At 47.2% G+C, this 18,245-nt stretch overlaps 1 protein-coding gene across 1 annotated transcript in view; it reads right to left on the bottom strand.

The window, feature by feature from the left end:
* Positions 1-18,245, bottom strand: part of IQGAP1 (IQ motif containing GTPase activating protein 1) — a 101,482-nt gene that overhangs the window by 13,407 nt on the left and 69,830 nt on the right. The window contains exons 18-33 of the mRNA XM_047735760.1: positions 17,356-17,498; positions 12,874-13,044; positions 12,083-12,166; positions 11,915-11,986; positions 11,753-11,822; positions 11,167-11,375; positions 9,940-10,095; positions 9,535-9,698; positions 8,796-9,020; positions 5,325-5,465; positions 5,148-5,232; positions 3,906-4,138; positions 3,191-3,323; positions 1,894-1,996; positions 1,232-1,367; positions 748-835 (exon numbers count right to left, since the gene is read on the bottom strand). Coding sequence (XP_047591716.1) covers positions 748-835; positions 1,232-1,367; positions 1,894-1,996; positions 3,191-3,323; positions 3,906-4,138; positions 5,148-5,232; positions 5,325-5,465; positions 8,796-9,020; positions 9,535-9,698; positions 9,940-10,095; positions 11,167-11,375; positions 11,753-11,822; positions 11,915-11,986; positions 12,083-12,166; positions 12,874-13,044; positions 17,356-17,498 — 2,213 coding nt within the window. The remainder of the gene's footprint in view (positions 1-747; positions 836-1,231; positions 1,368-1,893; positions 1,997-3,190; positions 3,324-3,905; positions 4,139-5,147; positions 5,233-5,324; positions 5,466-8,795; positions 9,021-9,534; positions 9,699-9,939; positions 10,096-11,166; positions 11,376-11,752; positions 11,823-11,914; positions 11,987-12,082; positions 12,167-12,873; positions 13,045-17,355; positions 17,499-18,245) is intronic.

Below are 18,245 nucleotides of genomic sequence, written 5' to 3'. Positions count from 1 at the left end.
TCTGCATCTGTCCAGTGCTAAGCAGGGGTTCTACTTAATTTGTTCTCCCGTCTTACTCCTCCCTGCTCACCCTCACCCACGTCTCCATTCTAGAAATGTCAGACCAACTATATCAGGCCCTTCCCTCCCTCATGCCTCTGTTTGCGTGGACTCTCCCGCCCACGTCTACATGCCTCTCGTCTACGTGCACACCCAGTCCCATCCATGCCTCCTGAGTGTGGCTCAAGTCCCGCGTCTTCTGACGCTTTGCTCCTCACTGGCCTCTTTCCTGAGCTTTGGCTATTTTTATAGCCAACATCAAAGACAATTTTTAATGGTTTTCTAAGTATTTCAGATCTGTATGCCACATTTCTCCAACTAGATCATGAGTTCAGTGAGTTCAGGAGCTACATTCTGAAATTTTCTTCTATCTACCAAGGCACTTAACAAAATTCTAATGATACAATAATATTCAATCGATTATTAGACAGACTTGCCAATTCAGCCTCAGTTAATTAAATTAACACATACACAGACTGCATAAGCCTTGAGCCTTATGCCCTGAGAACAGCTGCCTCTCGACATGGGAGCCAACAACTTTCTCAGCAGGCTCCAACCACCACCTTGCCCCAGTCATCTGATAGCTCATGGACGGGATCACTGTTCTGGGCCGCCTGCAGGGAAGCATCTCCTGGGATCCAGGTCCCACCTACTCGCCTGTGGCCCGCACCAATCACAGGAGCTCCTGTGCCCCTTGTTAAGTTTTACCTGTTCACTGGTGGCTGGGGTTTCCAGGATTTCCGTCAAGGTCTCGCCTGGCTGGAACCGGATGACGTCCACAATTAAACGTTTTGTGCTGAAAGGAGATGGGGGGAGAGCGTCACCGTCACCAGATCTCCCACCTTCCCTTGAACGGAGCTAAGCAGCAACATACACACGCTGCCTCACACAGGTCCTGCTGGGCAGCTGCCAAGCACAAGGCACTCGAGGCCCCAGGCTTGTTCATGCGATGACAGCGCAGGTACCAGGCTGAGGATTTCTCAGGTGAGTTTCACCTCAGCCTCTTATTAGCAACTGAGGCAGGTAAGCCCTGCGCCGAGTATAATAGATAAGGGGGGCCGGAATCACAACAGGCTTAAAAGGTCGCGGTGATGGCTTTAGGGATGAACAAGTGAACATGTCCGCCAAGGCCAAGGCATCACTGTGCTGTGTCTACCTCCTTCTTCCCACTCCCAACACTCCCAGCACTCACTTCAGCAGGATGGTCCGAGCATCCATTTCTGCATTCTCATCGCCAGGCACATCAAACTTGTTGGTAAGCGTGAGGGACACTTCTGTCTTAGCCAGCGCCTCCTTATTGGGGTCATTTAAATTGCCAGCGCTCTCTCCTGCAGTTTGGGGAAAGGAGAGGATCAGCATAACAAAGAGAGGAGACCCTGGAGGAGAGATGTTGATACTCAAATGCCCGCCTAAGGAGATAGGAATGCCAGCCTAAGGGGCCTAAGGAGATACGTGAATAAGCCAGCAGCTCAGCTCCGCTGTGGCAAGGACACCTTCTTGTTGAGAAATAAAGAAACTAAAGGCCAAATGACAAAAGCAAAGGATCCATAATAACAATTTCATAAATGCTAACAAGTCATTTCAGTCATTGCAATATGACAAATTTCTAAGATATCCTGTTCATTTCCTTTATAGGACTTCTAATTTACTTATAGGATTATGTGTATAATATCCATGTGTAAAAGTCCCCCTTCCACTGGACCTCAGCTCCTCAGAGACAGGGGTGGGACACATCTGTTGTCTTCCCTCAGGCACACTCAGAGCTGGAAGGACACAGAGACTGAGAAGGTGGCAGTCAAGCCTTCCTCCAGCACCTTCCCTGTCACCTTCTGGGTGGTTAAGCCAGAACTTTACCTATCAGGGACTCAATGGTGGGCACCTCGCCCAGGTCGTCCAGCAGCTCATGGATGGGATCGTTGTGTTCCGGAGCAATGGCGTCCTGATGATCCAACAGGAGCTGCATGGAACATCCAGGAGTCAAGTCCATGTGCAACACAGCCCATCGGCCCTCAGCCCCACCAATGAGGCCCGACAGCACAGAAGGTTCTGATAACCAAGCTCCTGCATTCAAAGAACTGACGGGCCAATCCCTAGCAAACCAAGCCAAGTCAACCTTATAACACGTGAAGCATCACGCTGGCCTCTGCTGGATGACTTAGGGGATAACGCACGGAGAAGAAATACCAGTACTCTCTCTACCTTGTGGATAAGAGGGATTTAAGCATACCCTACAAGGGCAAGAACGACAAACCCCACAGACTTCAAAATCCAAAGTTATAATGTACCCTACAACAAATTAAAAAAACTCAAATGTACACTTGTACTTAATGTGTGCTGCTTATGTCATCTCTTAGTTCAGAGCAAAGTACACTGGACCCATGGCCTCATCTTGGGGGCACTGAAGCAGAGCCTTTAAGATACTATTGTCCTAAGGGATATCCTCAGAGAGTATAGTACCTGAAATTTCCTTTACCTTTTTTTTTTGGAAGATTTAATTATTTGTCAGAGAGAGAGAGAGAATGCATGAGCGCACAAGCAGGGGGAGCAGCAGAGGGAGAGGGAGAAGCAGTCTCCCTGCTGAGCAAGGAGCCCAGTGTGGGGCTCGATCCTAGGATCCTGAGCTCATGACCTGAGCTGAAGGCAGACACTTAACTGATTGAGCCACCCAAGCTTTACTTTTTATGTATTTCCTCATTTCCTGTTCTGTTTCTCCAAATGAGAAAAGAATGAATTACAAAAATATTGGGGAAGAAAAGAGCACCCAAGGGAAATCACTCTAAGGGCCACAGAGGAAAAAGTGGGTATTTTAGATGTTGAAAAATCAACACCGAGGGCCACAACAAACAGATCAGTGCTCACAACGGTGACTCTGGAGCCCACCCATGGCTACTGTGTTTCAGTGGGCCTGTCGTGGGGTCCAGGAACTTCATTTGTGACCATCAGCCCAGGTGACTCCGATGCAGAGGGCCTCGGATCACTTTGAGACACTGAGCAGATCTTGTTAATACGCAAAGGGAAACAAGGCAGATGTGATGTCAGCAAGACCAAAGGAAGGGGTGGTATCTGGCTTTCCAGAGACGGTAAGCAGCACCCAGGGAAGGCAATCAAGGACGGAGCAAGGATGTTAAGTAATTAAAGAAAAAATACTTACAGTGTGGGTGTTGATGATTTCACCAATAGAAATGTAGATCACTGGTTTGGTAAGAGTCACTAAATCAGAATATTCATCCACATTAAATTTATCCTGAAGCTCTGGGACATCACAAGCAGTTTGGAAAAACCGTCTGAAAATAAACATGAGAGCCAGATCCCCAGGTGACACGTGTGCAGAGCCGGCGAGAAGACATCCCATAAACCTCTGGAGTGAGGCGTTCAAAGAGAAGACGGTCGGTCCAAAGATTCTGAGAAGCTGCACGTGTTCGCTGCTCTTCCTGGCCTCGGGGTGGTGGTTCTAATAACTTCGCCCTCCACCCAGTTTTAATTCCACCCACAGGAACAGCTCACCCGTAATTTAAGACCGTTTGCAAACACGGGAGTCATTAGGCAAACCAACTTTAAGACAATGTCCTGAACTCACAACTAATGTTTAATTTGCAAATGTTGAAAGCACTCTCCAGTTCTTCTCTGATTACAAATTAACACCTGCCTATGCGGGTTCACTGCTTTTATGTTAAGTGTGGGCTATTCTGTTGGAATATATTTTAACAGCTCAAAATCCTCTTCTTCACATCCAGAGGCTATGAGCACATCAAACACATATCCGGCAGCATAGCAGGGTCCAGGGAAAGCCAAGTGTGGTATCTATTTTTGTCCCGACACTCAGAGATAGAAACACGCCCACAAGCACCTTGTTCCTTTTCCCCTACCTGAATTTCTGGTAGGACTGGGAGAGATACTCGTTAATGATGCCCAGGTGCGCATTATCTCCCAGAAACATCTTATTGGAAGCTGCATGCTGGAGCATCTTGGCAATGGAGCCAAGATTTCGGCGTTGGTCCGTGGTGAGCTGGCCTCCGGCAGACAGGTCAATGATATCAAAGGCATCAGGAGCGACAATGGCTGGATTCATGTACCGATAGTAAAGCAAGTTACCAATAATCTGCGAACAGATGGAAAAGAGAGATGGGTGTTAAAAACCACTCCACCAAGTAAGCCACAAACGACTTAGCTAGCAAAGAAAACCAGAAAATGCAGTCCTGTGGGGAAAAGTAAACACCATGCACACGCCCACACATGCATACATGGACACACTTCCTCTCAGGGTCTGAAACTAGCACGACCAAACATCCCTCGGTTAGATACAGAGAAAAAGAGAACGAGAACAGAACTGAGTATCATTACAAGGAAAGAGCAGCTTCAGGAGGTAACGATGACAGACTTAAAGTCTGTCACTGAGTGTTTTAGGGCACCCCTGTTCACATTATCACAGCGGCAAATCGGGCTGCCGCTGCCCGCATGACCTAATTAGCATAGTGTCATCTGTTCAACCCCCACCATCCTCATGCTGCAGACCTCAACAGTGGACAAGTTCATGCCTCTGAAATTAAAGTCACTCGACACACATCTCCACAGAAGAATTCAAGGATAGTCACAGCATTTCCCTTGGAGTTTCATTAAAAAAAAAAAAAAAAAAAAAATTTAATTCACCTGAATAGAAAGTCTAGAATCGAGGCCTCATTGTAGGAAAGCACAGAACTAGGAGAGAGAAGAAAAAAGCGTTCAGATTAAGGGGAGGAAAAAAAAAGGGAAGGAGCATAGCCAAGAAAGACAGTTATCAGCAACAGCCTTAACAGAAACAACGGCGCTTGCTGCCATTCACCCGACCACCAGCAGAGGGAGCAATTCTTCAGCGAAAAGATAGGACCTGAGAAATTTCTCTTCAGACAGGAAAATCCTCCTCTACTTATTAGACGTCTGTGTGCCAAACAGTAAAGGAGCTACACAGGGACTAAGAGAGGTATCATTTATGATTTACGATCACTTTCAAGAGCTCACAACCAACGGGGAACTATTGCTAGAATCTGCGCTTGCACAGTAGCTGAAGGTCTCAGTCGGGCTCTCCTCAACGGGCTGCCGGAGGACAAGGACGGGCCAGTGTCCGGTCTTACCTTCAGCAGCTCATCCTCACCGGCGTCAGGGAACTTCTCATGCAACGAGTCCTTCAGCACTTTGGCGATGAAGCGCATCCCGTAGCTGTGGGATGGACAAAACTCCATGAGAGCGGCCGGGGGGCAGAAGGGCACTCACACTGGGCTCTATCCGGGCTCCTGACTCATGGCACTCACGGGATTTTGTCCACAGAGCTGATGATGGCCGAGAGGAACTTGTCTGTCACAGCCCGCATGTTCCTGATGGAGTTGTCGAGCCGTGTCTTGACCTCTTCATGAGCCAGAGCCTGCTCAGGGGTCACGTCATAGGGCAGTTTGCTGGGAAAGCAAAAATCATCCCCAGCTGGGTTAGGTAACAACCAGGAAGAGCCCGAGGCAGGACTGTGTCTTTCAGAAACAGAAGGACCCAGAGAGATCAGCTAAGGTGCTGGTGCTCGTGCAGCCGGTCAACGGTGGGGCCGGAATCTGAGCTCGGGCTTTTCAGATGTGCACAAGGTACCTAGAACTACGTGCCAGGCACTGTGACAGGCCCTTGGGATAAAAGCTATCATAAGACATGACAGCTTCCCGAGTCTCTCACAGTCTGGTGGGAGAGACACGCCGATACTGGTAAACACACTACGCCATACAATAAGCCAACCGGTGCCACAGGGCAGGGGGCTGCCACTCAGATGGGAGGAACGGAAGAGACACCCAAACTCGGGGAAAAGGGAGAAGGAAGGAAGCTCAAATGCAGAGCAATGGAAGAGGAGAAATGAAGTGGTCAAGTAAAGAGGGGCCGGGTTGTAGAGGGCCTGGTATGTAACACTGAGAGGTATGGACTTTCCTGGACGCCAGGGAGAGCCACCAGAGGACAGGAGACCTGAGCCTGAGGAAGATTTCTGTGGCTCCCCACGAAGAATGCATTAAAGACGGACAGTCCCCGATGAGAAAGATGGGTTAGTGCCACAGCCTGATTAAGAAATAATGAGGGCATGAGCATGGTTGCAGCAGTGGGGACCAAGGGGACAGATCTAAGATGCTAAGGGGACACAATCAGTGGGATGTGGTGACCCTCTGGGTATTGGTAAGAGAAGTGACAGTTACATACAGAAACTGAAGCCTGAGGAGCTGATAAGATCCCTCAGAGAGAGTCTAGAGAAACTGGCAAGAAAATATAGTAGACATGCTAGGCTTAACTGGGAAGGATAGGAGGGGCTAAAAGACAAGAATGAAATGCTGGGATCAAGGTTCTGGTACTGCCAAAGAGGTCAAAAAGGAGTAACGATTATCCTGGATTATCCAGGTGGCTAAAATCCAATCGTAGGTGTCCTAACGAGACAGAGGCAGTGGGAGATTTGACAGGCAGGGAAGAGAGGGTGACGTGACTACAGTGATCCGGCCACGAATCAATGATGCCAAGAGCGCCCCCCCCCCCCCCGAAACTGAAGAGGCGAGGAACGGATTTCCCGCTAGAGCCTCCAGGGGGAGCCCGGCCCTGCCAACACCTTGCTTTTGGCCCGTTGATACTGATTTCGGATTTCTGGTCTCCACAACTAGGAGAGAGTAAATTTCTGTTGGTGTAAACCACCAAGTTTGTAGCAATTTGTCACAGGAGCAGAAGCAAACAGATATAAGCAGATAGGGATACAATGGCATTTGTCATATTATGTCGAATTACAACTAAGCAGACTACCAACACCAGACTTCAGCGAAAATCAGTAAAAGCATTCTGTTTGAAACAACTGGCTATGTGGAATTTGTAAGAGTAGCTATATTTTGTTATTTATAAGTTATGTGTTCTGTACCTTTTATATCAACAAAATGTTTAACTTTATGTGTAACTGACATTTGGTAAAAAATAGTAATGAGCAAAGGGAATGAAAGTGCTCAGCACAATGAGTGAAGTCAGAGAACAGAACGTTACATTTCTCAGATTTTAGAGGCAAACATTCCCAAGAGGGGACCAGGTCCCAGTCCCTGTGTCTAGCGCCTGAAGCTCAGGGATTCGCGATGCCCGCAGGCAGGATCGGCTCCCACTGCACTGTTACACCTCCCAGCTATCACTCGCAAAAAATGTGTTGAAATCAATTTCCATTTTATGAAAAATACGACAAAGTAGGACACTAGTTTGTGACAGGCGCTCACAGGGGTGGGGTGGGGGAAACACCCCTGACATGCCTACCAGAACTTTGATCTGAAACGGCCTGACTCGTGGACCATGAGAAGGGGTAGCTCTGCACCCTTGAGCCAGTGTCCTGTCGGGCAGGGGCACCCTGGGTTGTGGGCAAAACTTCTCAGTCCAGCACGGCATTTGTCAACCACAGTCCCAGATCTAAGCCTCAGGTTACAGGGCAAAACACAAATGCACTTTCCACCACACCCAGCAATGACCCACCTCCTGGTGACACACACTTTACTGAGAACAGATCAGGTGCCCAGTGATCCCGAGGGGATAAGGCCTTTCTCAGAGTCAGCAGAGCATCAGTCCTCAATCCAGAGTGCGCCTTCCCCTTTGCCTGGGGGCCAGGCACCTGGAGAGCATGACACTGGGCAGCAGAGCTCAGAGCGGGAGCTTGTGCCCGTCCATGACTCAATCCGGGACGGGAAGGAGCCCGACCCAGGATGGAGTCAGCGCCCTGCTTCCTTCCCTGAGAAAGCGTGGCTGAGAAACACCAGCTGAAGTCCACGTGTGCTGAGGGATCCAGGATTTTCAGCTACTGGCCCACAGAGGACGCTCTAAGTAGCGACAATACGGAGAGCCACCCTTGCTCAGCTCCAGGGAACTTCATGCACAACCTTGACCTCGACCTGCTCCACGATTGCCTGGAAAAACCAAAACCACCTGCACCAAGCTGCTCAGCCTCTCCGCTCCCACTCAAGCTGGAGAAAACCAGACACATGCTGGCTCTAGGAACTGTAATTTCCCAGCATCGCACACTCTACTGACACACCTTTCTCTAGATGTGTTCATGCTGGTGGTTAAACAGCTGCCCTGGGCCAGAAATCCTGAGTTATGTTAGTCCAACCCACCCCCAGGGTTCCAGGGCCGCCCCACACCATCTCCTCCCCTTTAACAAAACACACTGATCTCACGCACCTAAGTCTTCCCGTCCAACTGCATCTCCAGGGATGCCAGTGTCCCTTCAGATCCGGGACCCCCAAGCTCCTTCCACCTCAGAGCGCTCAGACATGAAGTGCCTGCCCCTGGCTCTCAGCAAGACTGGCCCCATCTTAACCTTCAGGCCGCAGTTATGTGAAATTCCACCTTCTCAGAGACGCCTTCCCTAACCACTAGACCCAAGTTACTTCCCTCCTGTACTCCCCATTATAGTTCCCGAGGCAAGACTTCATAAAACTCTCAATCTGTCATTTCATGTTTAGGTGCCTGTCTCTCCCATGCAAGAAACCACGAACAGAGGGCAGAGGGCTTATCTGTTCCGTTCGTACTGTACGTATGCCCTACACAGAGCCTGGCACACAGCAAGCACTCAATAAATATTTGTGGATAATAAATAAATTGTGCAGGGATAAATCACCAGGTCAACAATGTAAAGAGGAGGTTTCTAAGGAAAAACTATTTGAACAAGTATTACTTTATAAATCAAAGGTTAAATGCTTGAAAAAGAAAATAACAAAAATACCAAAAAGGTGTTGCAGTTGCCTTACCTTGCCTCTCCCGTCTGAGACTCCATCTGATTAACCCAAGACTTGTATATATCCACAGGGTCAGTTTTGATGTTGAGAGACTTGTCGTCCATAATCTCCTTCACGACGGGGGCCAGGATTTGTCTCAGGGCGTTCTGGCCCCGGGCGCCTCGGTTAAAACTCACAACCATCTTAATGACTGTAGGATTTCCTGTCACGATCTCTTGAATCTGATCTACTTTTGACCTACAAAACATCAGACACAAATTCAAATTAAACTAATCATGGAGTCTATCAACATACAGACAGAACATCTACTTAAAGAAGGGCCCTATCCCCTGGAAAGAGAAACCACTGGAAGGAAGGAGGTACGTGCTCTTTCTCTAGAAACACTGCCTGACACTGACCTGAACCCAGGACCCTCCTGCTGTTTGCAAACTCAATCACAGGAACACGAATGGGACCTTTACTAAGATAAAAATGTGGCATCTTCATGTTTGGATCTGCTTTTTAAAAAATCATTATCTTAATATAGAATCTTCCTAAAATCACTTCAGTGAATCTCTTACTCTACCACCTCCTTGAAGCAGCAACACTTTGTACTTGTGATTTAAAAACTAGAAGCTTCTCTTGAGCCAGTGTTTCACCTAGATCACAGTGTTAACTGAGGTCAAGCAGAGGATAGGCAGGCCTGAATCTCAAACTGTGAGTGAGTGTGACAGTGGGACGGGGTCCCAGCCCAGCAGCCGTCTGCTCGTACTTGATTTCCTCCTGGAGCGCCGTCTTGAAGAGCCGTAGGAGCAGGTACTCCTCTCGCTGGTTGGACGCGTAGTTGTACAGGGTGAAGATTACAGAGTCCATGAACTTGGTGGATTTGTTCTGGGGCATCTGAAAAATCAGCTTTGCCAAATAGGTAGGGTTTGTCTGAAATAAAACCAAGGGATATGTAATTTCTAGGTAATATAAGGGCTGGCGCGGATATTCAAACTCTGTTGAACTGGAAGCATTAGAATGTGTGGAAGTAATCAAGAAAAGTGAGACAGCCCTTTGCTCACCCCTCAGTGGAAGCCAGAAATGCTCTCACAGAGATGCATGTTAGCTAAGGTCTTCTTGTGGGAAAGGAAGCAGGTTAAGCCTTACAAGAGCGGCTCCAGGAACCACTCACCTGCAATAAATAAAAGAGGTGTTGGTAAGCCTCCAGCTTCTCTCTCTTCTCCTTGCTCAAAGCCTTGAGACCTCCCTTCTGCTTATTTAGCATCATCATATCAGACAACTGCTCCTTATTCTTCTTGGTAAGTTTTTTACTGTGGGAAACCACATCCTGGAAATGAAAACATACACATAAATCAAAAAGCTTTGAAAAATGAAACTGGGCACTGCGGGAAAGGTCTTGGAACACCAAAAAAGCTTGCAGATCCCATTAACTATTTTAGAATCGCTACACTGTAGCCTATTTTCAGCACACCCATCAAATCTCCTACTTCCAGCTCCCTCTTAAGAACTTGCAGCAGGGCGCCTGGGTGGCTCAGATGGTTAAGCATCTGCCTTCGGCTCAGGTCATGATCCCAAAGTCCTGGAATCGAGTCCCGCTTTGGGCTCCCAGCTCAGTGGGAAGCCTGCTTCTCCCTCTGCCTCTCCCCCTGCTTGTGCCTTCTTTGTCTCTCTCTTTCTCAACTGAATAAACGTTATCTTTAAAAAAAAGAACCTGCACCACAAAAATGTCCATAGACTCAGAAAACCAACTTCTGGGAATCTATATTAAAAACAAAGTCTTAAGGGGCGCCTGGGTGGCTCAGTGGGTTAAAGCCTTTGCCTTCAGCTCGGGTCATGATTCCAGGGTCCTGGGATCAAGCCCCGTGTCGGGCTCTCTGCTCAGCAGGGAGCCTGCTTCCTCCTCCTCTCTCTCTCTCTGCCTGCCTCTCTGCCTACTTGTGATCTCTGTCAAATAAATAAATAAATGAAATCTAAAAAAAAAAACCCCAAAAAACAAAGTCTTAAATACCACAAAAGCTATGTATTCACTAAGACATTAACTACAATGTTATTTGTAATAAAAACCTGAAAATAATGAAATGTCAGGTAGGTGCTGCCATTAAAAACAGTATTTAGGACTAGTGATCACATGTGAAGCATCTTATCCCCTAACAGTAAGCAAAAACGGAAGATACAAAATGACCGTGGGGGGTGGAATTCTGGGATGATTTTTGTATCTTTTCCTCTATTTAAAATTTTGCTACTGAATTATTTTGTTTTTTTTTTTACGTAAGTTTTAAAGAAGGCATTAGCTGAGAAGAAAGCCAGCCTCCACCCTACCTGCAAGTCAGAACAGGTAAGACAGGGGGAACCAAGCAGGACAAAGGGGCCCAAGGCCTTTGCAGGCGCCAGACCATACCTGCAGAGTGATTTTATTTTTCACAAGCAGTCCAATTTTGATATCCATGAGATTGAGGTCATTCTCCAGCTGTTGGTTAGAACGAATGAGGGTAATGACCTCCTCCCGCATCTTCATAAGATCAAGTTCCTCCTGAAAATCTTGGTCACTTTGGTCAAGAAGGTGGACAAATTTTCGGACCACGATCATCGGAGGATCCTCAGCATTGACTGACAGAAAGAAAGCGTGTGTCAGACACACAATGCAATTACCAGAAGAAGTTCTAAGTCCTGGGGAAACGTCAGCCTTATCTTAAAAAAATAACTCAACACACACATAAGATACTTGTTTATTTTTGAGATGCGCAAAGGTAACTGGCACGTGTAGCCTTCTCGGTCATGCCATCGCTATGTTACTATAACAATGGTTAAGACGGAAAGCATCAAGACATCTAGCCACGGGTTAGCAAAGGGACTTACATCACAAGCAGCACCCCAGCCCCCAAGCCTTGCCTTCAGGACCTGAAAAGAGATCCGTGGAGAATACCCAGAACCTGGTAGCTCTCAACCACTGCCTCAACTCTTGTCTGCCGAGCACAGTTACTCACTGAGAGTCTTGTAGTCATCACGAGCTTTGTTTGCCCGAATAAAGGCCTGGATTTTGATAATGTCATTTATCTAAGGAACAAAGAAGAAATTCCTCTGTTCATTTGTTCACCAAAAATAGAGCAAAACTAATTCTACTGGTCCTTATCCCCAAGGGTACTTACATGGTCTCGGAAATACTGCAGGCGATCTCTATAGCGCTTTCTAGCCTGGTGCATCCTTGCCAGGGACTGAATCTGAGGAGAAGGGATCCTGGATATTAGAACAGTCCCCCTTCTCAACACAGAGCACATTCATGTCCCGCGCTGAGAAATGCTGCCGGACTACCATACCTTTACAACTTCATCTTTGTGGGCACGCAGGTAAGCTAAGCGATCTTGATACGCCTTCTTCTGCTTGTATCCTCTCCACTGTGACTGAAACCATCAAATGTGAGCAGACATATTACTTTCCAAGGATCAGAGGGAGTTAAAAAAAAAATTTCATCTTTGTCAATTACCCAAATGCAATTCACAATGAAGCTTTCCAAAGAACCATACCCAGAAGCGACAGGGGAATGAGGGCGTGGGCTGTCCCTCCATCGGGGGAACACAGGGTTACCTCCCACTTCCGCTACGTTAGCACAGCACTTCAGGCCTTTCAAGGCCACCCACACAGGTTTTCTTATTGGCTCCTTACAACAAATCAGGTGAGGAAGGTAAGTATTAGTATCCCGACTTACAAACGAGGAAGCAAACTGAGAGGGGCTCACCACCACCTGGCAGGGGTGGGGCCTTGATTGCTAACTTGGAATTCTTCCAGTGACACCACACTACCCTGTCACTGTTGTCAGACCAGATTCAGATCTGACACAAAAGAGCAGTGTTAGAAGACAACAAGGTACCTAGGAAGAACCCCATCTGGGTCAGACAACTCACCCTGAAAACCATCCAGCCCACGTGATCATTCTGATCACAACAATAGCAAAGAGGAAGTATTTGTCAAAAAAGGGAGAGACCAAGAAGTCAGAGGGCAAAAACCACTCCCACTGGATCGTAAGAGCTGGTCTTACGATCGTAAGCGGCTTCTTACCCCTGCTCCTGAAGCTCCCCCTCAACGCGGTCTGCAGAATGGGCTGAGATACCTGAATGCAGGTGATGGCCGGGATTTGTTTCTTCAGGAAGTTCATCCTGGATCGGAACTCCTTTCGAACCAAGTATCCACGGCAGCGAGCCTGCAGCCTGGTGATCAAGCCTTCGTTGGCCAGCCAGAGCTGTTCTCGGTTGTACGCAGCCGTCACTCCCGAGATGGAGCTCTGGAAAAGCACGTTAGAGGACACACACGGGGGGAACGGACACTTTAACCACTCTCCTCTGCCGCACACACACCAACCCTCACACCTAAGTCTGTCCCATGTCTCTAATGAAGCAGTGGGAATGAAGACTTCAGGGCTATTTCCTGGGGCCAAGTTGTTCTCACATCCAAAAAAAAAAAAAGTTACAAACACACATGTGACCTTTACACACTCACCGACCCAACACTGCCTGCCAGAAGCGTGCTTGCTGACAAGAGAACGGAATGGCAGGTATAACACAGGACTGGGTACCGAGCCCCAGGAGCCCCTAGAATGCCACAGTGGAGGAAGGACACCACGGGGAAATGGCAGGACTGCAAATGGCCTTGAAAAGTAGCCCAGAGTGTGTGGATTGGGACCACAGGCACTAGAGAACCAGCACGCCTTCCAAGAGAGGAACAGAGCCAGGAGACTTATTTTTAGAGAAGCAGCACTGTTATCAGAGCAGCTGGCAGGTTAGCCTGAGTGGGTGAATCAGAACGCTGTTACTGTAATCCAAGTGAGGGGTGACCCAGGGCTGAGCGGGGGTGGCAGCAGCGAGGACAGTGGGAACATGTGGTTACCCCCCTCATATCCACGTTCCCCTTTTCCTTGGTATCAGAGCCCTGGTATCGTTTTCTGGCCACCAACATGTGCAGGTAAAAGACTCCATGAGCTGGGGATGGAAGCAGCCCACGCAGTGTATGCAGTTGTCTGGGGAGACCTCTGGGAAGGCTCCCGAAGAGAGACAGATAGGGGACATCCTGCCTTCTCTGCTCTTTCCCTTCCTCCAACTTCCTGCCTGAACTGGTAACTGGATGGCTGATACTCCAAGAGGTCACTCTGGATGACAAGGTGACCTTGAGAGTAGAAACCGCATGCTAAGAAAGGCAGAACAGACAGACGGATCCTGGGAACAGACGGCTGTGGAGTCACCACACCTTCACTGGACTGCCAGACTCCAGAATTATTTAATGGGAGAAAAAAATACACCTTTATATACTATTGGGGCCTGTTTTTCTGAGGCTGTGTTTGAGATGCCTGCTGGACGTCTAGACTGCAAATGGAAAGGCAGACCTGGCGGTTAGGAGAACTGAATTCCAGAGGTACAAGATTTGGGGGTTCATAAGCGCCAAAGAGAGAGCTAGAGCCACGGACCTGAATGAGGCCCCAGAGATGATCAAGCGGAAGGGAAGGAGGCCGGGGGCATCCTATCGTGATTCATAAGGATTAAGAAGGAGCCCTGGAAAGCGGGAAAACCAGAAGAGAATCGCACTAAAGAGCCCAAAAGAGCCACAAGTTTAAGGAAGAAAACACAGTGAGAGGTCAAACAGGAGGAGATCTCCTAAGTGAACCTGGCAGTTAAAAGGCTATCCGTAAGTTCTAAAGCAAGAATTCTACCAAAGTAAAAGCTGGACGGGAAACCACACTGCTGTGAGCTAAGAAGTGAATGGTAATGAGGGATGAATTAGTGAGGGGCCAGACTAACTTTCATGCATTCAGCAAGAAGAAACACATGACAAATCTGTAGGCAAGGCCAAATCAGGAAAATTCCACAGGATTTTAAAAATATTTATCCTTTTTTTCCCTACAATGAAGGCAGCATGCCTACATATGTAGGCTACTATCAGAAATGTACCCTGGGGCCAATAGCATCAGCGTCGGGAAGGGGGAGTCGGTCAGAAATGCAGATTCTGGGCACCTGGGTGGCTCAGTGGGTTAAGCCGCTGCCTTCGGCTCAGGTCATAATCTCAGGGTCCTGGGATTGAGTCCCGCATCGGGCTCTCTGCTCGGCAGGGAGCCTGCTTCCCTCTCTCTCTCTCTGCCTGCCTCTCTGTCTACTTGTGATCTCTCTCTGTCAAATCAATAAATAAAATCTTAAAAAAAAAAAAAGAAATGCAGATTCTTAGGCCTCATCTCATACCCGCAGACAATTCAGAAAAGCACAGATCCAGGTTCCATATGAGAATAACTGGAACTATGAGAAGAGAAGGAGGACAAGGTGGTTGAGGAACTGGGAGAATAAAATCAGAGACAAGATGAACGATAAGGTTTGGAGAAGAAAATGACTAAGGATTCCATGAAGATCCAAACTGCAGAAGTGGAAAGTGCAGAAATGGAAAGTGGGAGAATCCAATTTGAGGGCCACTATTTTTTTTAAGGAGGTTAGTGCCTGCACCAAAGTGAAGGAACATCCCTCCCCTGTTTAAAATTCTATTAGGTCTATTTGCAAAACATTAAGTAGGAGCATCTCTGTGGAAGTTAATGAGATAATTGAAGGGGTGTGCGACTCAAAGTTAAAAATTACTGTTAGAAGCAGTGGCCTGGTTCCTTACTGGGGTACGTCAGGCCCTGGAAACTCACCGAGGCCTTTCCTCACATGCCAGTAAACAGGCCCAGGACTGCTCATCTCCCAGTAAATGGCCCATGCTCCGCCAGGCTCTTTCCCCACATAGTCCCTTCCCCTTCTCCATGCCTGCTAAAATATGATCTGCGCCATTTTTCTCCAGAACAAAATTAACTGCTTCCTCAACGTTCCCTCCACATCCCGGTTCTCGGGCACCTGTTTGTCTGCCTCACGCTGCAGGACCTCAGTCCCCTGCTGTCTTCACCGTCATACCGGGAAGAACAGGAACCCAGAGACTGACACATCTTTACATCCCATTACAGAGTTTGAGCGCTTTCCTTAAATTTCCTCACGGTGAAATAATCAGGAAAGACGGTGCAACACTGACCAAGAAGGTGAGAAGAGAACTTCAAGCCCAAGACAGAAATGCATCCCTCTGCTAGGTGTTCTGAATAAGGGACGATCTCACTTTCTGCACGTGTGGGCACTGCAGTTTTTCTTCCCAGGATTTGGGAAATGCTGCCCAACAGAAGCAGCCGGCCTGTACTGGCCTCTCCTTCTAGGAGTCTCAGTCCACAGGGCACCTGACTCTTGATCTCAAGGTCATGAATTTGAGCCCCCCACGGTACATGTAGAGATTGCTTAAAAAAATTAACGAAAATAAAATTAACCTTTCTAACTATGACCTAGGGGAGCTCCCTGAACATCTCCCCTCCATACCTTTTCCTCTCTTTTAATGTTATTAGACAACTCTGGTTTAATGCGCATGAGCCCAGGACCAAGTAATGTTAAAAGTGCACAACAGCCCATCAAGGACACAAACCCTGCAAACTTAGAAGCTCACTTTAAAAACCAGAAGTGGGCATGAGACAAGTACAGACATGACCAAAATTCAAACCCAAGTTGGTTCAATTCTGAATTACTATTAAGTTCTTGGGCGGGGGGCTTCAAATGAAGTTGGAGGGGGAAAGGAAGAGAATTTTAAAAAGATTCATCGAGGAGGGAAGCCTGCCTGGCTCAGTGGGAAGAGTGTGCACCTCTTGATCTCGGGGTCATGAGTTCGAACCCCACATGGGGTATAGAGATTACTTAATAAACTTAAAAAAAAAATCATTGAGGAGGTGACAATTGAGATAGGTAGAAGTTTGACAGATATACATGGCAGGGAAGGGACACCTCATGACAGTGGGGACCGGTGTTGTCCATGACTGCACCCCCACTGCTTAGATGAGAGCCTGCTACACTCATGGAGGTGGGAGTAACCAATGAATCCATGAGCAACCAGTAAGAATGACCAGCATAAACAAACACACAGAGGATGGGGGGAAAGCACTTTAAAAGCGGCTATAAAAAAACACTGAGCTTATCTGAAAGTGCAGATTATATTCTAAAACAGCACAGTCTGGGGGCGCCTGGGTGGCTCAGTGGGTTATAGCCTCTGCCCTTGGCTCAGGTCATGATCCCAGGGTCCTGGGATCGAGCCCCACATCAGGCTCTCTGCTGAGCAGGGAGCCTCCTTCCTCCTCTTTGACTGCCTACTTGTGATCTCTGTCAAATAAATAAATAAAATCTTAAAATAAATAAATAAATTAAAAAAAAAACCAGCACAGCCTGGAGTTTGTGGGACAGTCAGAAAAGACTGGGAAGGTAAATCAGAGATTAATAGTCACTGCATTTCACAAGCAGTTCAAGCAACTTTTCATTTTTCTTTTTTCCTGATCATCCAAGTTTTCTTTAGTGAGCACACAATTTACCAGACTTCATTCTATAGCTCAGATGCTTTACTAATATATGTACTTAGTCATCTCCTCAACTGCTAGGGAAAAAACTAGCCCACACAGTTCATTATATAGCCTTAATTTTAGTTCAGGGCTTCTAAGCACAGGCCCTGTCCTCCTCACTAGTATTGGCTCTAGAACACGTTCTCTCAGCTTTTTGTGACCTACCTGGATCTCCTCCCGAGAAAGCTGCATTGAATTCTGCACGAAGTCTGAGGGTTCCTCCCATCCTCCTTCCTGGGTCTCCAGGTTGTGGTAGTAATAGTATCCACCTTTCACCCAGTGCTTCACCCACTTGCTGTTATTATCTCCTGACAGAAAATAAAGGATGGATAAAAGAGACCCGGAGCCACATCCCACACTCATGCATCCAACACTGCAGGATTATTCTGGCCCGGGTAACAGTCTAAACAGAACCATTCCAAACCCTGTACCTCGCATCCACAAGAGTAAGGGGCATCCTAAGTCCCTCTAAAATCACAGTTTTATCGTCTCATTTAGCTCAGTCATTTTTATGTTATAAAAAGAAAATATGAAGTCCAATTGTGGACCTGACCTTGACTAACTTTGTTCCTTCCAAATCAGCATCTAAAACCTTCCATGTCAGAAAACCATTCCGATAAGAAGATCTGCAACCATTCAGCCTCTCCAGTTAATAAACAAAAAGGCCATGCAACAGGATGAAAAATCTTATCTTTATTCCCAGATAAACGACTTTTAACTCTTTATGGACTTAGGCGATCAGAACTCTGATTGCCCTATGAAATGTTGCCCTGTTAAAGATAAATTGTCAAATACTTGGATCCTTCTTGCTTTTTCAGAAAATTGACCTTTTTAACACAGCTGCTCTCAAAGGGGGTGGGGAGGTGAGAAAATTTTATATATATATATATATATATATATATATATATATATATATATATATATATTTTTTTTTTTTTTTTTAAATAGGGATATTATCTCTTTAGGAGCTCTAAAATAAGCCTAAATACTGTGCCTCTATACTAAAGTATATTTCCCTACAGCTGCCTCCACCCCCCCATCCCCCCCAGAGTCAA

Source organism: Lutra lutra, chromosome 7, assembly GCF_902655055.1.
Source record: "Lutra lutra chromosome 7, mLutLut1.2, whole genome shotgun sequence".
NCBI lineage: Eukaryota > Metazoa > Chordata > Mammalia > Carnivora > Mustelidae > Lutra > Lutra lutra.
This window is presented reverse-complemented; position numbering and strand designations above follow the sequence as displayed.